This window comes from Asparagus officinalis, chromosome 1, assembly GCF_001876935.1.
Source record: "Asparagus officinalis chromosome 1, Aspof.V1, whole genome shotgun sequence".
Classification (NCBI taxonomy): Eukaryota; Viridiplantae; Streptophyta; class Magnoliopsida; order Asparagales; family Asparagaceae; genus Asparagus; species Asparagus officinalis.
In genome coordinates this window covers 128,832,523-128,858,357 of record NC_033794.1, presented here as the reverse complement: position 1 = coordinate 128,858,357, position 25,835 = coordinate 128,832,523, and the positions used below count along the sequence as shown (strand labels likewise).

The 25,835-nt window shown below is 38.3% G+C and overlaps 1 protein-coding gene across 5 annotated transcripts in view; it reads left to right on the top strand.

Moving 5' to 3' along the window:
* Positions 1 to 25,292, top strand: part of LOC109844748 (serine/threonine-protein kinase BLUS1) — a 30,928-nt gene extending 5,636 nt beyond the window's left edge. Inside the window, exons 9-22 of one of the 5 annotated variants that reach the window (XR_002248136.1) lie at positions 6,437 to 6,505; positions 6,577 to 6,723; positions 6,797 to 6,864; positions 7,095 to 7,385; positions 7,463 to 7,572; positions 7,689 to 7,786; positions 7,870 to 7,914; positions 12,092 to 12,205; positions 12,281 to 12,329; positions 12,407 to 12,456; positions 20,865 to 20,926; positions 21,007 to 21,131; positions 24,965 to 25,004; positions 25,088 to 25,292. Coding sequence is in view for 1 of the 5 variants with exons in the window: in XM_020413889.1 (XP_020269478.1) it covers positions 6,437 to 6,505; positions 6,577 to 6,723; positions 6,797 to 6,864; positions 7,095 to 7,385; positions 7,463 to 7,572; positions 7,689 to 7,786; positions 7,870 to 7,914; positions 12,092 to 12,205; positions 12,281 to 12,329; positions 12,407 to 12,456; positions 20,865 to 20,926; positions 21,007 to 21,073 (1,170 nt within the window). In the remaining 4 variants the exon portion in view is untranslated. Of the gene's footprint in view, positions 1 to 6,436; positions 6,506 to 6,576; positions 6,724 to 6,796; positions 6,865 to 7,094; positions 7,386 to 7,462; positions 7,573 to 7,688; positions 7,787 to 7,869; positions 7,915 to 12,091; positions 12,206 to 12,280; positions 12,330 to 12,406; positions 12,457 to 20,864; positions 20,927 to 21,006; positions 21,821 to 24,964; positions 25,005 to 25,087 lie in introns of those variants that run through there. The other 4 variants (XR_002248157.1, XR_002248151.1, XR_002248123.1 and 1 more) reach the window with 4 other exon arrangements.

Here is a 25,835-nt window from a genome sequence, read left to right as displayed (position 1 = left end):
CGAATCAACGTTGCCGTGCGAAGCTACGAGCCTGCGGACGAGGCGGCGGTTCCGCTGTAAAGGTGGTGCGATGGGGTTGATTGGAGCTGAGGCACAGCGAGAGGAGCGGCGACGACGGGTAGCGTGACGGAGCCGGAAAGGGAGCTGAAGAGGGGTGAGCGGGGGTTGGGCGTGGGGCTGTTGGTGGTGGTGACGACGACGGCTACTGGAGTTCGCGACAGCGCTGATTAAGAGGGGGGCTGGTGTTTGATGGGCGGGCTGGTGGTGTTGGTGCAGGACTAGGGAGGATGAGGAGGGAAGGCGCGACTGGCGGAGGGTGTGGAAGCGGCTACAGGTTTGGTGGAGTTTGGCGGCCGCTCGGGCGAGGGCAGGCTATGGAGGCGGCGAGACAGGAAGCGGCGATGGGTCTGGAAGGTTGGAGCTGGAGTTGGAGGGGGAGCTGGACGGCAGCGTTTTGGTGGTGACGAAGAGGTAGGGGGCGGCGATGCTAGTATGGGGAATGGAGGAGGATGAGAAGGTGATGAGGAGCGACGGTTGAGTTGAGCGGAGGAGGCGCTAGAGGGCGGTGGATTAATCGGAGAACGAGAGAGATGATGGGTTGTAGAATTAAAAAAATAAGGGAGTGGAGAAATTAGTGTTGGCAGCTGAGAAAAGGGGGAAGAGAGAGATTATGTAGAGGAGAGAGAGAGAGAGATGTGGTTGTGGAATTAAAAAAATAAGGGAGTGGAGAAATTAGTGTTGGCAGATGAGAAAATAAGGAAGAGAGAGATTATGTAGAGGAGAGAGAGATATGGTTGTGGAATTAAAAAAATAAGAGAGTGGTGAAATTAGTGTTGGCAGCTGAGAAAAGGGGGGAGAGAGAGATTATGTAGAGGAGAGAGAGAGAGAGATGTGGTTGTAGGGAGGGGACACAAAGAAGTGGGGAAGCGAAATTTGAGGAGGAATTTAGGGAATTTGGGTAGGGGAGAGATGAGAGATTAGAGAGAGAGGTAGATTGTTTAAGGAGAGATAGGAAAACACAAGAAAAAAAAAACTCTTTTAAAAAAATTAATATTTAAAATACCAAAAAAATTATTCAAATCAATAACGAAAAATTTATGGTCATTACAGAATGTATCGATATAATCAAGGCCATAATCTTTGAATATCACTTCACAACTAGTTAAGCTTTGAGACGAGCTAGAGAGCTATCTAGATTTATTTTTATAGTATAAACTCATTTGCAGCCAACATCTTTCTTCCATGATGGTAGTGAAACAAGATGCAAATTCTCGTTTCGCTCTAAGGCCGTCATCTCTTCTTGCGTTGTCACCTTCCATCTTGGCTTAGACAGCTTCTGACAAATTCTTGGGAATTGAGTGAGAATCCAAAGAAGATATGAAAAAATAATATGATAGAGATAATGACAAGTAAAAGACACAGTTTATAAGAGGATACCGAGAACTCCGAGAACATGATCTCTTACCCTTTTGGGGGGCACCAGGAAGATCATCAGTAGGCTAATCACTTGTATACATCTTGTATAAATCTAAACTTGTTCCGCAAACTTGGATGGTAGATCAGATTGTACAACAGTCTTGAAAGGAACATTGATAGTGGTTTCACAAATAATAAGGTAGTCATAATTATCAGGAGGGTCTAAGCATTTATCAAAGACAACATGTCCTGGTTGTTCTAAAAAAAGGTAACATGAGCTGAAACAATATACTAATTCAATCAGAGACAATAACATTTGTACTCTTTTTGAGTTATAGGATATCCAAGAAAAATACCCCTAAGATTTTGAATCTAATTTCTTTCGTTGAGGACTATGATTGTGAATAAAGCATAGAGACTCAAAAATCTTGGGAAGTAAATGAAAAGTGTCTTCAGCTGGATATAAAAAGAGAGATCGGAGTTTTGTTCTGTATGACATATGAGAGTAATTTATTAATTAGGTAGCAGACTATTAAAGTGGCATCCTCCCAAAAGTATTTTGGAACTTAACAATGGAATAGCAAGATCCTAAAAATTTCTAATAAGTTTTTGTTCTTACGCTCAGCCACCTCATTTTGTTAGAGTAAGTATAAAATGTCTGATGTAAAATGCTATTGTCTTCTAAATATTTTGTGAATGAGCTATCAAAATAATCCTTAACAGTATATGTTCTTAAAGTTTTTATGGTATCATGAAATTGATTTTCAACCCCAGCATAGAAAACTCTAAAAACAAAGAACACTTCAGAATAACTTTTCAGCAGGTAGATCCAAGTCATGCGAGAAAAGTCATTCACAAGACTAACAAAATGTTAAAAATCGAGTTTGGATGGAGCAGAACAAGGCCCCTATACATTCGAATGCACTAAATTAAAAGGGTTATTAACCCTCTTATTAACGCGACTGGGGTAAGACATCCATTGGTGTTTTCTGAGTTGACACGACTTACACTCTAAGGACTCAACATGATTCAAATTTGAAATCAAAGTTTTAGGAATCAAAAGAGTGGGATGACCAAACAAATAATGTTCATCAAAGGCTGATATAGAGCTGATATAAGCCACATGGGTTGGGGAAAAGTCCAGCTCATACAAGCCGTTCCGCTTATGTCCAATGTCAATCGTTTTCTTAATCCTGATTGCCTGAAAAAGGCAGTGCGTAGAAAAAAATAATATTGTACAATTTAATGTTTTAGTAATCCTACTGACGAATAAGAGATTAAATAAAAAATGAGGAAGATATAATATGGATGAAAGTGGAACAGTACTAATACTAGTAGATCCAACACCTTTCATAGGTATAGTGGATCCATCAACCAATGCTACTGAAGAAAAGAAGGTGGTAGGTGTATAGGAGGATAGTATACATTGGTTTTCAGTCATATGATTAGTTTCTCTTGAATCTATAGCCCTAGTACGAGATGATGACGGTGTAAAACAAGCAATGGATTTAGCTAACTGGGCAAGTGTAGCTGTAACATGAAAGGATTGTGTCTTCTTAAATTATTAAAATAACTAGAGCTAATATTACTCAAGCTGGTGGCGGGTGTCATTATCTATGAGACTCTCCTGTATAGCCACATGTGCACTTCGAAATTGTTTTCTTGGTAGTTGAGTTCCTTACAGTAATGATAATGGATAAAGGAATTAGATGAACCCTCCCCTACAACTCCTCGTGGACTATCACTTTGTCCCACACATACTCCAAAGCATCCCTAACGTCCATCAAAGCGGCCTCCACCATGATTACCCCTTGACTGTTTGCTCTGTGTGGCGAGAGCAGACCTGTTGGTGGACTCTGCTGCAGTACTTATGGGAGTTTTCTGTACTACTGATTTCAAGAAGTAATGTCTCTGCTAAGGAACATATAGTAGAGCTCCTAATAACATGTGGTCGTGTTGAATTATAAGGCGGTGGAAGAGACCAAGAAAGACGAATACCATCGGTTCATCCCACTGATCTTACATCTTCTGAACATCTCCCATAATGGGGGAAATCCGTCTTAGCTCCTCTGCGAAGCGATTGAAGTTGCCATAATGCTCCTCAAATGTCTGACCATGCTCATCCATTTTGCTCCGAATTAACTCCTAAATGACATCATACACACGATTTGTGTCTACGGCTTGATTATAATTGTCAACTTTCACACCTGTTTCACTGTATTACAATGAATTGCTAGCTGAAGGACTTGTGGTTTTATGCTGCCCCAAATTTGATAAAATAGACTAGTGTCATTCTATTTTCAAGATGCACTAACCGATACGGGGGGTCATCTGTAAGATGATCCTTTTCCCGACCAAAAATATAAACTCGAACCAGTTGCTTACATAGTAGGTAATTGGACCCATTCAATTTCTGGTCAATGATCTTGTTAGAGAGAACCTCCATGTGGGTCTTCGTCTCAATTCTCTCGTCCACCGAAATAGCAGAATCACTGAAGGACGTCATCAACATAGCAAATAAGATCATTCAACTATTAATTTCCCGGCAAATAACTATCAACGTCACCCAATGACAAATTAATTTTCAACAAATAAATCATCAACAAGTAATCACACCAAGTAATCAATCCACAACAAGTAATCACCACAAGTAATCAATCCACCAAGTAAAACCATTCTGCAAATTTGGTTTCTTTGAGAGAACGACTTATCGCTTATCTCAAAGATATTATTAACAACTGATCGTGAGATGTGAGATGAAGCTAAATGATTAGTTTAAGATCTATGAAGATCTAATTAGTTAAGCTAAATGATTAGCTGAAGATTTATGAAGATCTAGTTGGTAAGCCAAATGATTAACTCAAGATCTATGAAGATGTAGTTGATTAAGCCAAATGACTAGCTTAACACTTTTTTTAATTGTTTTGGATCTAGGGTGTATAGATGAAAAAAAAATTGTGCCAAAGTTGAGGCTTAATGAACTAGGAAGGGGGTGAGTTACTGAATAGGGAGATTGAAGTCAACATGAAAAAAGGGGTTCAGATCGGATCTGATCGTGGGTGGGTGAACAGTGTCACTGATGAACAGTACTATCGATGAACAGTAGCGGCGGAGCAGTACATGGTTGGAAGTGGTGGTGGCTAGGGTTGGCGGCTGAGGACGAACAGTTAGCGTTTGATGTTGGTGGGTGACGACTAGGGATTGAGAGAGATAGAAGATGGCGGCTAGGGTTTGGAAGAGTGCTGTCTAGGGCTTGCGTGGGTGTCAGCTATGGTTTGAGAGGGGTAGAAGGTGGCAGCTAGGGTTTGATGGGGTGGCGCCGTGGCGGCTAGGGTTTAGAAAACTGGAGAGAGGAGAGAGGGTGGCTATGATACACCCTAGAGAGATCATTAGCTCTCTCTATTGGATGTTATTTATAGTGTTTAGGGACACAAAGAAGTTTGTTCCTAACAAATGTGAGACTAAACAACAAGGAATAAACAATGCAGAAGATACATTGTCAGCATGACTCCTTTATCTATCTTGATCACGAGTACCCATTTTCAGGTTTGAAGCGCATGATATTTGGGTCACTATTACAGAGGAAACATAATACAAAGGAAGCCATGCGTTTAACCCAAGAATAATAATTATGCCAAATACATAAACTATCTAAACTTATACATTAAAATTATAGGATATGTAGGAAGAAAGACAAACCATGTATGGCAATTACAATTTATATGCTCAATTAAAACACATCTTGTCAGTTTCAAGTACAGTAGCTGGTTATATTCCTCTCTAGAAAAGAAATAGGCTGAATTGGGAGACGTTCAGACCTGGACCTCTCCTTCATAACGTCCAGTCTGTTCTAGGACTGTAAGTCCTCTCTTCAATCCCAGACCTTTCAAGCTCATAATTAAGCACATGAGGCCTATAATGTATGTCATGTTAAATGTTATCATCGCAATATTGTTCTGACAAAGTCACCCATTGTTTTTTTTCAGTTTTGTTAAGACAGTTCGTACAGCTAGAAGCTTCTATTTAGTTTTCACATATCAAACGACACATGGTTAGAGGAACTAGTGAGGATTATGGTGACAGCTTTGGATTGAGTGGGATATATGCAAAGTAGAGCCTATTGTGATGAAAAGTTTGAAGACAACTTTGTATGATTTTCTTCGATAAAAGTTCAGGGTAAATGTAAGTTAGGACCTGTAGTACCAGAACTCAAGTAGCTGAAATTTGGTTAACTAACTTAATTTTCACACTGCACAGGTATGTTGTCTTATTATTCATTTTATAGTTCTTTTATATAATGACTAATGAGTGGTTCAGATGGATTAAAATATGGACTTTTTTTGGAAAAGAAAAAGTATGGAAACCAATATCAATCACATTGTGGTACAAATAGGCTACACATACACATATCTTGAGGCTCTTTAGTCTTTAATGTTTGCTAAAAACTGAGGGCCACATTATCCCTGATAAAATATAACCAAGTTTTTACAATCTTTTGCGAACTTCTACCAAAAGCCTTATCCAGGTTACCTAGCTAGTGTATAGCCTGTCACTACAACAAATGCCATTCTCTTAATTCCTGTTAATTTGAACCTAGTGAAAACAGCTTTTGATCTGCAAGAGCGTATCATCTTATTTGTTTTCTATCTGCATCATCAGGTAACAGATATTAACATAAAGTTGTTAGGATTGAGATTTTTTTATAAATAACATAAGGTGAATTCTGTAATCAGTAGTTAGCTGCACTGTGTCAATTTTCTGACGGAAACATCTACGGCTTATAATTCTTTTCTAGATTCAGTACATGTTGACCATTTCAATTTTAGAGTGGCTACGGTCTACTCATTTATTTCAAACATATTATGTCAACTCTTACTTCTCTGCAAAGAGAGATCTCTCCCTTTGAATAGTTTCTACTTTTATTTCATTATCTAGGTGTTTTTAATTCTTTGGCCTTCTGCGAATCTACAGAAGTAGTTCCTTCATTATTATTTGATTTCGCTCGTTTCACTCTTTGTAGAATGAATATAAAAGAGGGATCAGCATCTGGAACTTTGACATAGACGACTTGAGGACTCAGGCTTCACTGGTACAAACATGACATATCTTGACCTATTGAAATATTAAACATGTCGTCTTAATGTGATGCTTGGTTTTCAGATTTCAGATAATGAGGAAAACAACCCTAGTAAAGATCGAGGAGGAAGTTCAAATTCATTGTTTGAGCTTGAACCAGTGCAAGAAAGAATGTCTACAGAATGCATGACTTCTGCTGCTAGTTTCTCCTCAAAGGATGATGACGATATAGTAAGTTTTTATGAGACCACATAAAATTTGGTTTTGACTGTCAATGATTCCTAACAGCATGAAAAGTTGGCAGGAAAGCGACGGAGTGCAAATTAAATCACCTCCGCCTTTGCAACTTGACCTGGATAAGTTCTATCAGAGGTAATATTAAGAACTTAAACTGCTTTTCTGCGAAAAAAAATCTTTTCTGCTCTACTACTCCTGAAACATGTGCGAAATTTTAAAGTGAGTTTTTTCACGAAAACTATGTAGCAGCCAAATTATGCTAATTATCTTTATTTTAAATCTATCTGGCTACTCGTATTAGAAATTCAAGAACCTCAGTTTCTAACTACTCTTTCTGATGACACCTCGTTGTTTGTATTTTCTAGAACCAAATCTGATGTATCTGACTGTGATTTTAAAGTTGCCGAACCAAATTGTTGTGGTGATATGCAAACTGAAGTGCAGCTCCACCGCAGTGATAGAGAGAATGAATGCAGTGGAAGTTGTGAATTAGAGATTGATGAGAAGAGTGTCGATGTGATGCCTTCTCAGCGTTCTCATGAGAAGAGGCTATCAGCATCTTCTTCATCCTCAGAGCTCTGTAACCCTTCTCACGAACGGCGATTCTCCATAAGTTCTTGCACATCAGACAGTTTCCTATCGTCTAAAGGAGAGAGGTTTGATTAATTCTTCCATCAAATTTATTGAGAATTGACGTATTAACAATAATAATATCGCTACGCAAAATTTGTAGTTTGAAGCAACAAAATCTACAACAGAACATGGGCAATTGTAATGGAGATGTGTCTCAAACAGTAACTGAGATGCCTGCTGAATCAGTTTCTAAAGCATCCAAGTCATCAGGCACATAAATGAACTTCCCTTCAGAAATTTACCTTTAACTTTGTTTTGCATTCGACAATTTTTTTTTGTTTGCTATAACTTAGTTCTTGTCATTTATACTGGGAATTCTGTTACAGCGTCAACTTCCGACGACCTTGATGACAAGTCTAAACCTCCAGTGGTACAACAAAAGGGACGTTTTAAAGTAACGTCTGAGAAAGTGGACTTAGAAAAGGTAGCCTTCCAAATTTGAAAACTGAATCTACTTTTGCTTGAAATTTGGTTTTGAGATAATTGTTAACTTTATTTTTTATTTAGCTGGCTATTCCATCTATTGGCCTACAAAAGAGTCACAGCATGCAGGTTAGCCCCTTTGTTTATATAAGAAGCATAAATGTGTAACTGATACGTTGATACCACATCATTATTTTTATTTCTTTTTCTGAACGTCACAGGAGTTCGTTTGTATAAGTTTATCTTTGACAGCATTGATTTGATAACTACGTTTAGCAAACAGTTTTTAATACAGAGATTTCTCCTCTAGTTAAATATTCTTTGATAGTGGAACAGACTAATCCTGTCCCTTTGTGAAAGAGTTTTCGCATCATATGAGATACTTCTTTTAAAGTATGAAATATTAGGTTGATATTTAGTTTCACTTTCAGGCTGGTACTAGATCAAATTGAATCAAATATTGACATGTTCCTATTTGGATTCATTCAATTATTGAATCTGAATTCAAATATTTCTCTGAATTAGAATAAAGATGCTTCTTCAAATCTGATAGGTATACTTCGAGTACTAAAATGTATTTGTATTTAATTTTATTGATATAGTTTATGAATAATTTCATTAAAGAATTCTTTTATTTTGGTCAAATTTTGATTCTCTTGATTATTCGAATTCATTTATTGAATAACTTACATTACTAATTATAAACATGATCATGTAAGAAATTCGAAGAAACACAAAGATCTTGGATAGAACTTTATGAAATAGCCACTTTACCCAAAAGCTCAATTGGAAAATTGGTTGTGGCTGAGAAAGCAAACATAATAGTGTTCGGGTTCATAATAAATATGTTGAAATTTCCTTTCAACCAAGTGAAATCCCATTGTCTATGAAGAGCCTTCTCTTGTCCCTTGTTTCCTTGTATGAATCACCTTTAGTTGGTTGTGAAAGGTGAACATGCCATAAAGCCTTATCAAACTTTTCTTGGGAAGCTTTCTCAATATTAGGTTCTCCAGACACATGAACCTGTTAGACCCTAATGCCACTAGGAAAGAACCCTAGAGGCGGGGGGGGGGGGGGGGGGGTTTGAATAGGGTTTATGCTAATCTAATCCGATTTTATGCCAATTAAAACAAATTAACAAATATATCCTAGCAAGTATGATATGCTACAAGATATGTGCAAAGATATACAATATAAACAAGGGTAAACAATATGATCATGCAACAATGGCGATATAACAATATGCAAGAATAAATACGTCAATGCCAAACTCAAACACAAGGAAATGATCACGTAGTTCGGACCTTCCGTCCTACGTCTCCGCTCCCCACTCCCGGGAAGAATCCACTACACAACCCGATTTGGAAACCGGAACTTCTCTACACACTTGATTTTCTAGCTAACCGAAAACTCTACACACTCGGTTATCAAGTCAACCGACAACTCTCACAAATCCTCACAAAGTACATACACAAGCTACAACCTCAAGTGTTGGTCCTCACGTATCGACTCTCTCAAGTGCTCGGAATTATCACCTTTCACTAGGCCACCGACGCTACTCCTCTCGGTATTGACTCCGTCCTCACCACACACTCCTCTCGGTGTACAAGTGTATTACAAAGTGAACTTCACAATTAGGCACATAACAAATGATTGTTCTCTAAACAATGTGAGAACTCAATTAGGCACAACTCAATGTTACCATCTCTCACAACCCTAAATATATTATGAATGTAAATACAATAAGCTCAAGTGAGTGTGTGTAACAATGAGATTAATCAAATCTAAACTCAATATAGAACTAGCTTTAATAAGATGATAATCAAACAAATAAATATAAAGCTAGAAAAGAGTTAAGCAAACTTCTCAAAAGATGACAAGAGGTGGAGAGAGAATAGTTGACTGCTCAAACTCCAATAGATGATCTCCTCAAGCTCTTGTGGAATTGAATTCACAAACTCAAACCCTCAATTGCTTAAAAGCTTCTAAACAAACATTAAACAAACTTAAACCCTTGTTTTAAAAATATTTTAAACTTGTTTAAAACATTTCATTAGTTGTTGTGAAAGATGAGAGCAAGGGGTATTTATACCCATTCAAAACTTCAACAAAAACCCTAAGAAAAAGACCAAAAACCCATAAACAAACAAAACAGAAAACTAGTCGTTACTGTGCAACGGCTCTCTGATAAGTCGACTTATATGAGTCGACTCAGCAGACAAAAAATCACAACTCCGTTGTACTTCGTGAGTCGACCTATGAGTCGACTCATGAGTCGACTAAACGTGCACAGATCTGAAATGCACAGAAAAACTCAACTTTAAACCATGTTTAAAAATATCAAATAAATTCAAAAAATTATGAAACTTTGGGAGATGATTATAGACATGATAATAAACATACTACAAAAACTGGTTTTCAAAAAGAACCTCCCAAATTTGAAATATCATCATTTTGCAAAATAGTCCAAAACATAAAAATGTGAACACATGAGTTTTGACATTTTAGCTTAACCAAGTTTTGAAACATTATAAAATGATTTTGTAGACTTAATAAAAGATGTATATGATTATTGTTAAGACCATAAACCAAGAAAATAATATTTTCTCAAAATTGCATATTCTATGCAATATATTCTTAACCAAAATAAAGTATGAAACATATGATTATATATATGAATGTAAATTTGTTTCATGTCTATATAGTTAAACCAAAACACAATAATAAATATGTAATCTCATATTTATAAGCATGAAAACTTAAAACTATGTATGTATATATATATAACTATTTTTTTTGGTCAATGAAGAATTTATATCATTTCCCAAATTTGAAAGTTTGTGTACACCTCAATCATTCAGCATATACAAAGCTGAAAAAAAAACACAAGTAAACAAACTACTCACAAAAGAAAGAGAAAAACGCTTAGCTATTTTACAAGTATAATCGCTTTTACAGTGTTAAAAGCCATGCTTTGTGCTCCGCTGAAATGGAGCTATTGAATGCGATTGTTAAAGTATCAACTTTGATTTCCCTTGTTATCTGATCAGCACTCCTGATCTCATGCTTGAAAATTCTGTTGTTTCTCTCCCTCCATAAGCAATATACTGTGGCCGAAAAAGCTAATCTCTTCATGTTCTGTTTGGAGCCTTTTCCTCTTAACCTATAGCTGAACCAGTTCATCACCAAGTGCCAGCTACTAGCCCTCCATTTAAAACATAACCAGTCCATGATTTTATTCCAGACAGTATTTGAATAATTGCATTCAAAAAACAAATGATTCCTGGATTCAATAACAGACCCGTTGCATAAACAACAATATCCATCTTGAATAATACCTCTCTTCATCAGTGGGTCTCTTGTGAGCAGTCTATCAAGCACAACTAGCCATAGGATGAAGCTATGCTTAGGATAATTCAAATTCCCCCATACTTTATTATACCACTGGACTTTGAAGGGGAAATAGCAGTATAGAGATCAGAGATTTTGACCTTTGATCCTTTGTAACATGAACTGACCTTAACTATATATATACAAGAAAACCAATATAATGTGTGTGTATATATGATTGAGCTTAAAGTACCAACACACATAATATAAACCTAAACTAATGTTACCCAAGCTTGATTTTGATCTTCAATAAGCTTGACTTGGTACACATTGCGGATGAAGCTGAAACTTGGATCTTCAACTTGAATTGCATAGGCTTCACCCACTATTCCGCCAACCTCCATTGGATATGATCGTTAAAGCGCAATTACATCCATCCTCCAACTTGTTGTTTGTCTACAATTGATAAAAAAACATAAACACTAAACAAACAACATTAGAAGTAAATTGTTTGTAAATCATCATCAAAACAGGAAGGCCAACAGAACCCTTTGTCCACAAAAAATTTAGATGAGGATAGAAGTGGGTGTCATTCTTGCATGATGATTTCTGCTCTTCCATATTGATGTATGAGGTCTTTACACCATAATCTTACAATCATAGATGCTTGTATTGATTTATTATTAATCATAAACGTGTTGATAAGATTTAACATAATTTTTTGAGATAGGAAAACTTACAAAAATTATGATGTATAAGATAAGCAATGTTATTCTTAGTAATAAAGAAAAGGATAACAAAATGTGTTTTACGAAGAAAAACTCAGTTACAGGATCGTTAATGGTTAATCTTATGGTAGGTAATGGTTGTTGTTTTACATTGGATCTACAAGTCAAATACATGGTTATATAAACATTTTCTTATTTATTTATTTGTTGTGAAAAAAAGACCTTAATCACATACTATGGATTCTTAGGTGATTTCACAAGTTACTTCTCCAACTGTTCCATCACCCTCAGATGCTACGCCAATTGCCGGTTCACTTTTTCAACATATGCTTTCAATTCTACAGACTAGTACGCTTCAAAAGGTGAGTGAGATATTATGGCACCATAGGCTTCTTCTTTTAAGTGATATTTGAACTTTTAGTTCTTTTGATAAGCAGGATTATGCTCTTTCCGTGATGAAGCAACTGTGCACTGGTGAACAATCAGGTTCACTTTTATCTTTTTACAAGTTAATTTTCTCGCTTTGACGGAAAAAAAAAAGTCACAAGATTTCATTGCATCAGTTAATCGCTCAGCAGATGGGCCGTTGGTATCAGTATCTACAGTTTCCTTGGTAAGTCGTTATTTTATGTACTTGATAATTATGCACATTACTTTATTTTCATGCTATTGTAGACCATATATATAGGTTTTGGTTCATGCAATAGTTTGATTTATTTTTTTGTCAATTGCTTCGACATCCATTTCTCCATGTCAGTAGTTAGGTTTCCTAGACGAACATGAGCATATACCAGTTCTTTATGTAACTATAAGACTTAAAATTTACAGCGTTATTAGAAGTTCTGAAACATTAAAGGAACAAAATGCTCATAATAGCCCTTTGTAATATTTATGTTGTTAGGGAAAGCCTTAACTTTCAAATGCATCAGCTATAGTCAACAAGACTCTTAGTTGAATTGCAAAGGTAATTTGAATATGTAATCTTCAAGGATAAATATGGAAGTTGACGATTCAAATAGTATACAGGAAGAGTGATAACTTGATTTTCAACAAAATGGTTGTACACAATTTGGATAAAGGTAATTTTGTAATGGTCCTACAATAATAGATTATAACCATAAGCAGGTATGTTGTTCGTAAACTTGAATGATCTAGTTTTCAGTAGTACAACTTCAAATAAGTTATATTCTGAAACTTTTGTGGGCTACGTGTACATTTGTCTTTCTTTTTTGGGACCTTGGAAGAGTATTTTGTAGGCTTCTGTTCATGTACCAGAAGTAGAAAGGGAGTTCCTTAAAGTATCTCCGGACATATTATTTTTGAGACTGTTCTCCGGACATATTATGTTTATAACTACCTCTAGTTTTCGTTGTTTCATTGAATAAGGTCCTAGCACTTCTATCAAGTGGTGCATATATTGAGCTCTATTGCCCACGCACAGACCATCTAAATTTAGTGTCAAGTTGCTTATGGATACATAACCATTCATTTCTATATACCCTTATTATTGTCACTTGTCGATGTCAACATTTTTATTTTCAATCTCATAATTTTTATTTTTGCTATGTCATTTTCTCAGACATGTTCCTGTAGTTGCCTAGCCTTCCACCAGTAAAAAATTGTCTCTAGTTATTCTATAGAACTTTCCCCATGGTTTCATCGATATTGTAGGATTCCATAGTAACTCCAGATCACTTATGTATTTCACATATTGCTAAGATTCTATGGACTACATTCTCATTTATTTCTCCATCATGATGAATCATTCGTTCTAAAATTAAAAAAGTTACTGCTCTTATATCTTCTCTGTCATGATCTATAATACATTCTCGTTCCTTCTCATGTAGTACCTTCTATATGTTAGTCCCTGTTCTACTAATTCTAGATCCTTTAAATCCCAAAGCTTCTTTCAAAGATAGGAAATCAGGGCTGAGTTTGGCCCCTTTTGGTTCCATCTGACCCTGTTGAACTCAAGATGTGCTCAAGTTTTTCTGATTTTCCATCAGACTGGGCCAAGATTTTTGGCTTAGACAGGTTCTACCCTATTGGACCTAAATGAGTTATGTGTTCATAAGTTATTTTACTCTTAAGTTTTGAGTGGGTTTATACATGAATGTAATTTTCATATTGCTCATGGTGGCATACTGTTCTGATTTTTTTTCCATGTGCATGAAATGACGAAGAACTATATCTTTCTCTTTAAGAAATAGAATATGAGTTTGGTAATAACCATATATAGTTTGCCCTTTGATTTTCTCATACTACGTGACTATGATCTTTTTTTTTTTTTGGTTTCCCTGCACTTGATTTGGTCAATGCAGGACGTATATATGCCATAAAAGTGCATCCTAAGTTTGTCTAGGAAGTTCATCCATAGCCAACGTACAGAAATGAGCACTTGAGGTCGACTTTGGCTGTGGAAACCTATGGGATATGGAATGGATTTGTCTTCTCTTCCAAGTTACCATTCCCTCATACAAATCTCTATTCATATCAATATGCATAGAACTTTTACTCTTCTTTTTAGAGATAACATTGAAGACGAAAAATACCATTAAAATCATTATAAATTAAAACAATGAAAAATGTTACTGACCAGTAGATCAATGATTCATTTTAGTAACTTAACATATCTTGAAATTCACGTTGTACTCATTCAATTTGCTGTTAAAACTTATGTACTTCGAAACATGGACAATGAGCTTATCAGTTGCAAAAATTTGCTGTTAAAACTTATGTACTTCGAAACATGGACAATGAGCTTATCAGTTGCAAAAATGAATGGTAGACGATTATCATATGTAGGATACATACTGCTTGCTTTCCAAAAAAATTAGTTTAAATCATCTCATATCTTAACTCCTGGGGCATAATCAGATGAAATGAAAAGAAATAAGATCAATTTCTTTACATTTGCAGCCTGCAGCTGTGGAAAAATGTGTCATGCAGAAACTTGCCTTTTGTGACCAGAAAGGTTCTTAGATAATGTGTGACTAGAAAGGTTTAGCAAATAGTACTTTCTTAAAATAAAAGAATGCATCAAAAACTGTTGTGCGCCGCGGAAGCCCCAAATAGCCAAATCAAAAGCACACACAAGAACAATAGTAGACCACAAGTGAACACAAGCCAACCAATCACAGCAAGAACACAAGATATACGTGGTTCGGCAATGTGCCTACGTCCACGGGGCAAGGAGGGGGAAGCTTTACTAATGAAATCAAAGGGGAATACAAATTAGGGTTACAAATCTTACCCAAAACCCTCAAACAAGACCACCAGCAAGAGACCCAAACTCCAGAGAGTTCGGCGGTCGACCGACCCGGTCGACCGACCACCGAGCAGAAACTTCTGCGGTCGACCGGTCCGGTCGACCGCCACCAATGCTGAAGCCCAGTGAACAATGTGCACGAATGCGGTCGACCGGGCCGGTCGACCGCCACCCAGTTTGCCTGAATCTTAACCTGTCAACCTCTGCTGCTAGTTCCACAAATCTCCACCTCGGCGAACATTTGCCAAAACTGAGCCGACACCAAAAACACCCCCCAATCAATCTCAACCGGCTGCATCTGCAAGACTGCCTACGTATCTTCTTGCCCAAGGAATCAAGTCGAGCGTAGTTCATCTAAATGGCCGCCAATGGCCTCAACAATGAAGAATATTTAACAAGTTCAAACAATGACCAAACTTCACACCTGGTACAACTTTGGTCAACATATCAGCAGGGTTATTCTTAGTGTGGACCTTCACCAACGTGACATCACCATCATCCAATACGTCACGTACAAAGTGAAATCTGACATCAATGTGCTTCGTGCGTGCATGATAGACTAGGTTCTTCGCCAAATAGATAGCCGACATACTATCACAATATACCTGAATGGTCTCCTGTGCAATCCCCAAATCATCCAACAAGCCATGTAGCCACAAAGCCTCCTTCACTGCTTCAGTCACCGCCATATATTCCGCCTCCGTAGTAGAAAGTGCCACTATAGACTGAAGAGTGCATCTCCAACACGGTGCACTAGCCAATGTAAAAACATAACCTGTAGTGGACCGACGCTTGTCAAGATCTCCGGCATAGTCTGAATCCACGTAGCCAATACAATCCTGTCATGTCTCATCATTCTTCGCAAATATCAACCCAACATCCACGGTACCCTTAATATACCGTAGAATCCACTTCACGGCCTCCCAATGCCCCTTCCCGGGGTTGTGCATGTACCTAGATACCATGCTCACGGCCTGTGATAAATCTGGCCTAGTACACACCATAGCATACATCAAGCTACCCACTGCGCTGGCGTATGGAACCTTGGACATATAGTCCCTATCCTCCACTGAAACTGGTGACATCAAAGCTGAAAGCTTAAAGTGGGGAGCTAATGGAGTACTCACCACCTTGGTATTACCCTCAAAACTGAATTTCTTCAGCATCTTCTGCAAGTAACTCCTCTGTGTAAGCTTTAATCTCTCCTTCACCCTGTCTCGCTCAATCTCCATACCCAATATCTTCTTAGCCTCTCCCGGGTCCTTCATCTCAAATTCAGATGACATCTCCTTTTTCAATTTCCCAATAGCTGAAGTATTCCTGGAAGCTATGAGCATATCATCAACATACAATAATAAATAAATGTGCTCACCATCCTATAGCTTGCGCATATAAACACACGGGTCATAAGGGCTCCTCGTGTACTCTCGGCCAATCATAAAGCTATCAAATCTTTTGTACCACTGTCGCGGTGATTGTTTCAGTCCATAAAGAGATTTCTTTAATTTGCACACCAAATCTTCTCTTCCTGCAGCTTTAAACCCCATAGGTTGTGTCATGTAGATCTCCTCATCTAAGTCTCCATGTAGAAAGTCCGTCTTCACGTCCATTTGGACCAAATCTAAGTCCAGCTGTGCCACCAATGCCAATAGTATCCGAATCGACGAATGCTTCACAACGGGTGAAAACACCTCGTTGTAATCAACGCCCTCAAGCTGTGCATATCCCTTGGCAACCAATCTGGCCTTGAATCGAATGTCCCCAATAGAAGATCCTTCATTCTTAGCATACACCCACTTGCAACCAATAGCTTTCTTACCCTTAGATAGCTTTGTAAATTCCCAAGTGTCGTTCTTCTGAAGAGATTGCATCTCCTCCTCCATAGCATTCCTCCACCTAATAGAATCAGGGCTGGACTCTGCCTCCCTGAATGTGACGGGAATAAAATCATCAACGACCTCCACAGATAAAGCATATGCCACCATGACATCATCATATCTAGCTGACCGACAAATCTCTCTCCTCGGTCTATCTGCTGCAATGGACCCCTGAGCATGACCCTGCTCCTGAGCCTCATCATCCACTGTATCCTCCAAATGCCCGACTGTCATCTCAACTCCTTCCTGTGTCACCTCTGTAGGAGTCTCTATGGGAACAGTGCCAACTGGAGTGGGTGGAGTCACATCATCCTCCACCTGCTGCGATATCCCTCTTGTCTGATCTTCCTTCACCCGCTGAGGAACTCTAGGCTTCATCATGTACGCCTCATCGAATGTGACATCTCTGCTAATGATCATCTTCTTGTCTTGTAGATCCCATAGTTTGAAGCCTTTTATACCTTCTCTAAATCCCACAAAGATAGCCTTCCTCGCTCTCAGATTCAACTTTTCATCACTAATATGGAAATAAGCTGGGCACCCAAATATCCGAAGAGTATCATAATCACTAGCCACAGAACCAGACCAGCACTCCATAGGAAGCTTCCCCTCTATCGCAGTGCATGGTAACCTGTTAATGAGATGACTCGCATAAACTAACGCCTCGGCCTAAAAAGATCTAGCCAATCCACTCTACGTCATCATACATCGCACCTTCTCCTGCAAGGTACGGTTCAGCCTCTCTGTCACCCCATTTTGTTGCGGTATCTCTCTAACTGTGAAGTGTCTTCTAATGCCGTGATCCCGGTAAAACTACAGAAATGGATCACTCTTCTACTCTCCACCATTGTCTGAACGAAGAGTCTTCACCTTTCTACCTGTCTGTAGCTCCACTTTTTTCTTCCACTCCACAAATATATCCAGGACCTCATGTTTATGCTTCATGGTATATACCTAATTCCTTCTGGAATAGTCATTAATAAAAGTGACAAAATAATTTACCCCGCCAAGCGATGTGTGCTTGGAAGGACCTCAAACATCTGTGTGAATGTAGTCTAATATACCTTGAGTGTTGTGAATTACGGTGCCGAACTTTACTTTAGTCTTCTTCCCAAGAATGCAATGCTCACACAGCTCCATCTTGCAGGTCTTTGCACCTTTCAATAGCCCATGTTTTGCCAATGACTGTAGGGACTTTTCACCTGTGTGTCCAAGCCTCATGTGCCATAGTATGGTAGTGTCTTCCTCTGTGGTGATAGAAGCTGCCAGACCCCCTGTAACTGTCTTGCCCTTCAAGTAGTATAGGTTGTTTTCCCTAACACCTCGCATCACCACCATAGAACCCTTCATGACCTTCAAACTAGCATTTTCTAATATCACTCTATACCCGGATGCCTCCAAAGTCCCAAGAAAAATGATGTTCTTCGTCAACTGCGGCACGAACCTCACTTCTTTCAATTCCCTAGTCACCCCGTCATGCATTCTGATTCTGACTGAGCCAATCCCACTAATAGGACAAACGTGATCGTTCCCCATGAGCACCACGTCTCCTCTCTCCAACTCCTCAAAGTTGGTGAACCAATTCCTCTTAGGACAAATGTGAAATGTAACTCCCGAATCAAGCATCCACTCCGTAGAGTCGGCATAACAAACTGACGACAGTACGGGATAAGAATAACCGGAAGAATCCGAATCTGAAATGTCGCCAACAACCTTAGCAACATTCACCTCTGAAGCTTGTACAGCTTTCCCCCTTTGCTTCCCGGCTCTATCCTTCAACTTTGGTCACTCATTCTTCCAATGTCCCTTTTCTTTGCAAAAGACGCATTGATTTCTACCAACACTTTTATGGCCACCCCTATTCTTTGATTTTGAGCGGTTGAACTTTTGACGGTTTGGACTACGGCCACGAACTGCAAGTGCATCACCCGATGCCTTCTCGGAGGGCTCACAATCATTCTTCCTCAGCTTATAATTCACCAATGCCGAGGTCACCTCCTTGTAGCTAACTATAGTTCGTCCATTTATCATAGTGAGAACAAAAGTACTAAATTCATCATCTGACAACGAACACAATAATAACATCGCCTTGTCTTCATCCTCCACCATGATATCAACATTGGTCATATCCGAAATCAGCTTTGTGAAGTTGTTAACATGCTCTCGAATGGAAACTCCTCTCTTCATCTTGAATTGGTAGAACATTTTCTTCAAATGAAGCATATTCTCAATGCTCTTTGTCAAATATTTTTCATTGAGCGTTTCCCACAATCTCTTTGTCGATGTCTCGTTCATCACATCATAAATGAGGTCCGGCGTTAAGCATGACCGAATCACCCCACAAGCTCTACTGTGCATTTTCTTCCAAACCCTATCATCAATCTCCTCGGGTTTCTCTTGAAACTCAAGAGTCTCCTCTAAATTTTGTGCATCTAAGGCGTCAATTACTTGACACCTCCATAAACCGAAGTTAATCTTGCCGTCGAACTTTGGGACATCAATTTAGTGTTATTGATGCTCAAATTTTGGATCGCCTTTGTCAAAGCCGACCCCGATGTACTAGTAGCACTTGAACTAGCCCTGCTTGTTTCAACCATATTGTAGATCTACTCTTCAACCAAGAATCCAACAGTGAATCCTTCGAACAAAACTCCCAAATCCAACCCGGAGCTCTGATACCACTTGTTGTGCGCCGCGGAAGCCCCAAATAGACAAATCAAAAGCACACACAAGAACAATAGTAGACCACAAGTGAACACAAGCCAACCAATCACAGCAAGAACACAAGATATACGTGGTTCGGCAATGTGCTTACGTCCACGGGGCAAGGAGGGGGAAGCTTTACTAATGAAATCAAAGGGAAATACAAATTAGGGTTACAAATCTTACCCAAAACCCTCAAACAAGACCAATTGATCACTCCAATAGACTCCAACAATAGAAGCCCTAGAAATCCCCTATCAGCAGCTCAAAATCGCCAAAGCTTCAACCCTAGAAACGAGTTCAGGGTTTAAATACAACTCTCAAACGAAACGGGTCTGGAAACAGAACCCAACTGAAACCCGCAGCGTCGGTCGACCGGACCGGTCGACCGCGATCCATGTCGGTCGACCGGACCGGTCGACCGCCCTCCATCCAGAAGCCAACCAAAATTCCAGAGAGTTCGTCGGTCGACCGACCCGGTCGACCGACACCAATGCTCGGGCCGGTCGACCGCCACCCAGTTTGCCTGAATCTTAACCTGTCGACCTCTGCTGCTAGTTCCACAAAAACATCCGTTAAGCTTAACCTTAATATTGTTATGTTATATGATTGCAATCCTAATTAGATCACTCATCCTCTGTTATCAAGATATATACTGAAACTTGAGAATATTACTAACTGTTGTATGATTAATTATGATATCAAGAATGTTATACATTTCTGTTATTTAGATTATTTCACATCAATAATTTCTGATTGGTTTTGTACAAACTGTCAGTGGAACCTTAAGTTTGAGGAAGTTGTGAAGTGTTGATATATGTTAGGTAGTTGTTATACATTTGTGTTGCTGCCACTGTCAGATGAATGTCAGTGAAAATTTTTATTCTCTTTCTCTTCACTGCTCACCTTATTCACGTAGTTTAATGCGGATAAATGTATACAAACTTCACTTCCTCTTTACCCTATAAACAATAATTGAAACTTGAAATCCAACAACTTTTGTCACTCCAATAGGCAAATGATAAGCTTTAGAGTTCCTTTCCAGGACGTATTTCCGCTGTTTAGTATATGTTGTCAAAGGAATTTATAGCTTCTAAACCTTGATTATTTTGATGCAGCGGTTGAACTTTTTTGGAGCTTTAGTTTTTAAGAATTTTTTTCTTATTTGTGCAGTTGGAAGCAGTAAATGAAAGGGAGAAAGAGCTGCTGCAAGAAGTCACCGACTTGCAATTGAGGTAACTGAGCTCTCAAGAGCAAAATACAGTATTTATTTCAATAAAATGTGCTTTGTGAGACATTACTTTGCTGGAAACAGGATTATAAGCAAAGATGAGGAGATACAAAAGCTCAAAGCTAGACTCGCCCAGGCCAACATCATGTAGAAATCTGACATCCAAGCCCACTGTTGCTTGATGCGAACCAAGGAGGCCAGCAATTAAGGTATGATGCAGAAATCTGGCATCTAGTCTCATTTTGTGCAGTTTCATCCACAATAATCGCTTGGGTGTGGGAAATACGAAGCAGCGTCTGTAGACGAAGAATGAGGAACTCCATAACACCTACAAATAGCCGGTGATCAACACCATCAAGAATGATTATAAGGTTTAGAATCTGTAGAAAATGCATGAGAATTTCACAACTCCATCCAGGGCATTTATGGACCTAGATAACCTATGCAAGCATATGTCCATCTTGTTAGATCCTGAACATGTGCTTTTCCTTGACTTTAGATTTAGATTCGGGAATAACTTTAGAATCTTGTTGCTTAATAAAACAGTTAAAGGACCTCCAAGAAATAGGAAAAAGAATCATAGTTTAGAGGTTATATTGCTGTAATTTTGAACTCCTATAGCAGGTGGGATAATTTCGTTGCTGCCGCTGTTCGACTTTTTATTGAAAGCAGGGAAAAGTGTGGGTTTCAGCTGCATTGGACATGACTCATGTGTTCATCGCGATATTTCTCATGAAACATTCTTATAATTGTTTGAATCCTTTTCTTCGGCATTAAGCTGCGGGATGTTTATATAGACAACATTATCTGACTGAGATGATACTTTTGTGATTTTAAGTAACCAGCCTGAAGTATATGCGGAAATGTGGATATTTACTAATAAAAAAATATAAGCAATAAGCACAAAGGAACGATATGTTTTCATCGCTGTGAGATATTTTAGTTTACATTTTGTGTTCCTACCAAAAGAAACCAAGGCTGTGTTTCAGAGTCATGTAGCGAGAGAGTTATCCAGTAAATCTCATAGTTGAGTTTATGGATCTTTTCTTATTAATAAGAAGGGAAATTTTAACATTTGATACTGTAATATTTTGGTTTTAAACAATGTGATGTGGTTAGTTTTATGGGGGTTTAAAGGCGCGACCCAAAATCAAACTGTGTAGACATCGAAGTTCGGATTTGCATTCTCAAGTCATGGGGCTGCTGGAAGTGTAGAATGTTGAGCACGTGCTACAATCGAGGATAAACAAAACCACACATCTATTATAATCAAAGGATTAGCACGTGTGCTCTATTAATTAGAGAATGTTGCATTCAACTGGCCTTAACAATCAACTAATGTGCTATAATCAGCTATAGTTAAAACATGATACACAGTTAATAGCAACAGAATCTGCGCAATCAAAACCCACGGGTGGGACTTCTGGCTTGCGCCACGAAGAGTGAGGGAGGAGATCTCCTTAGTTGGTCAGGGGTTCGAATCCCCGCTTCCGCATTCACCTGGTTTATGTGGGTTTAAGGATGGGGACAGAAACCCGGGGTTTTACTGGTTAGTTAACCCAACCCATTGTATGCTCATCAGTTCGAGGCCTTTAGGGTCCCACGCTGATCGCCCATTCACGTGAGGATGAGCCCCTGGTAGCAAGGGTAGCTCCTTTCAGAAGTTGGGAACCTGAGGGATTCGAACTAGTCTCCGTTGGCGGACTCCAAATGAGTTAAAGTTGGGAGAGCTAACCGGGTTTCCCTTGTCAAAAAAAAAAAACCCCCAGCCAAATGATCTTGATATATCATCTTCTTTGCAATATGAATAAAGTTCAAACATATGACAAACAAAAAATAGCCACACCACCCACCGTGGCTAGTGCAGGTGGTTTGGAGACGTAGTGGTAATACAACCAACACACTGAGGTAGCTAGTTTGATCCCATTAATTCAATCAACGTCTCAAAAATACAAGTTCGTTTACATCTCTCATTTCGAGAGTCATCATTACAACACACAGAATGGGAGTCCCATTAATTCTTCATTCTACCTCCACTTCTACTGCAAAACGGAGTTAAAAGAGACACATATGATATTTCCGTACATCTAATTGTTTGATTTGATATGCAACTTAGGAACTGTTGGACATTGTTAAGAGCGTGTTTGGCGAATCTTTAAGACCGGGCCTCCTGGCCTAGTTTTGGGATTCAGATCCTCTCCACTACAAAAAAATAGTGGAGGGACCACTACATAATCACAGCCATTGATTATCTAGTTGATGGTTATGATTTTTTCTTTTAGTACAAATTAGGAATGAGTGCAATACACGAGGGTATGGTAAGTGTTAGATTTAGATTGTATCATAACCGCCTACTAAATAATCAATGCTTGAGATTAAAAGTAGTGATCTCTCCACTACTTTTTTGTAGTGTAGAGGATCCAAATCCCTGTGTTTTTTTATGGCAAAAACTGAGCCGCCCAGTTTTAGGTAGGTCGAAAATAAAGCTTAAAACTGGGGGTTTTTTTTTTTTTTTAACCATCCTGCTCGGAGTACAAAGTTATAACACTTGGCGCACAAGCCACGAGTTGGGAGTGATAAAGTGATGAGGATTCGTTTAACATGATCAGCATGTCATGGGCTATAAATAAAGTGAAATAAGATATCATTGCTACACGAGTCCGGGTTTCTATCCATAGGGGAAAAAGTTTTAACCCGTTTGAATATGTTATATAGAGTATAAAACTATAAGCATCAAATGCAACTTTGGAGGATTTTTTTTTTAAAAAGACAAATTTGGAGTTTGTTTAACTGAAAATTTACCATTTTCTCGAGATACAATGGTCCAAAAGTTGTACCAAACAATCCCCAACAAATAACAGTACTCCCTAAAATTTTTACAAATTTGAATAATGGACAAAATTTAGGGTGGGGAGGACACAACCTTTGATTCAAACGGGTCGCTTAATTTCAGCACATTTGATCACTTTTTATATGTGAAATGATCCTAGTTACAATAAGGTAAATTTGCATCCTTTCTATCAATCATGTTCTTGGATTTTTGAATGCCATTATTGTTGTCACGAAAGTTGGTACGGGGGTGCTGGGCCCCTCATCATTCGAGAGGTTGAAGATCGAGGTTTCGGATTATTTTTTGTTTTAATTAAATTAGAATGTTCTTCTGTTTTGTTTACATAATGTGGTTGCAATTGCTCTCTACTATGTTGATACTCTTATGTTGTGATTGTCAGTGTATGACTCGCTTATCTTAAACCTGCATTTTTAAGCTTAATTTTGAGTTTTTATTTAAAATTATAATAGGAGGTGGATGATTGAAACATAATTAATGATCACTTTAAAAATATTTTACATATAAATTGAAGATAAATGTGGTTGTATAATGACCCTATTTTTAGGGTGATTTGCAAGAAAAAAATCCAACTTATTATGACACGGTCATTAGTCTCTGGCTTGTAAAAGTATAAGCTGTTGGGAATGTGTCTTTGATTCTTTGTATAACTTCATCAGAATTAGATAGCGTTAGAGATCTATCATGATTAGAAGATTGTATCTCATCGTGATTAGAAGTTTGAATTCTATTCTAATTAGAAAGTTAGGCTAGAGATAGGGTTTTAGTTTCCCTATATATATTCTTCTATTGTTGGAGGAAAAACCAAGCAGAGGAGAGAGAGCCAATATTCTTGTAATCTAGGGTTAGCAGAGGGCGTAGCCTGATTCAAGAATATTGTGCGAGAGACGAGGGTTTCGTGGTCTTTATCCGTGCAAAAGATTACAACATTGGGAAAGGGTTTCGCAGTCTTTGTCCGTTTCAAAAGATTGTAAGGAGAGTGTTTTTGAGAGAATATGAGAGTTGATTATGTATGTGAGGTTGAGAGATTGAGAGGCGAGAGTTAAGTGGTTCCTCTTGTAGTTCTCCCTAATATATAGTGGATTTCTAGTATTGTTGCCCATTTGATGTAGGTCGAAGTTGGTTGATCGAACCACATAAATCTTAGTGTTATTTCTTCTTGATTATGATTATTTTCTATCTTGTTGATTGTAGGTTGGCTTCCGAATTGCGCTTACTGTAGTAGGCAGGGAGAGTAAAATTCCCCAACATAAACTTGTATTCTTTTTTAAATAATTATCGCCACTATTATTAATAAGTGATAGTTGTTAATTGCAGAAATCAAGAGGTGGAAATATACATAATCCATGATGTCATTTCCTGCATTGTAATCAGGTAGCTGAGCCTCGGGTTCTCCATATTTTATTTTAGGGTTAATTGCAGGTATAAGTTGTAGTATAGAGCGTATGCTATTTTTTGTCCTAATTTTCTATTAACGATGAGATCTTTGATACCGAAACAAAATCATATCTCCGTTATTTTATCATAACCCTGAGTGTTACAATTTGCAGAGAGATATCTTGATATTTCAAAATGTTGCACAGAGACCCATTGTTCTTTGTTTAAGTTATGTACGTAACATAAAGATAACTCTATCTGGACAACAGAATGTATAAATGCTAATGTTTGATTCAAATCAAGCATGATCATTACTATTCTTCAAAGTGCTGTCAAAATAAATGGAAGCCAAAAGGTTGAGTTGTGAAGAGATCTAAAGCTTGGAAACTGTTCATAGCGCACTGTTGCATTTGCTTGGCACCGAAGCTAGATAAATGGAAAGATGGTCAACTACACAGAGATGCATAGTAGCTTTAATGATTTTATACATGCCACCACGCAACGCGGTCAATATCTTGCTTCTGGTTCTGCTCTGAATAGTAGTACATCGCTTGTGGGCATCGTATATTGAAACTTGTCATGCATCCCGACCAAAGAAATGAAACAGGAGGTTGCACAAAAAAAAGTATTGAAGCAGTGCATGACACCAAAGAATCAACTAGTAGGTTCTATTGACTATATAGTGTTT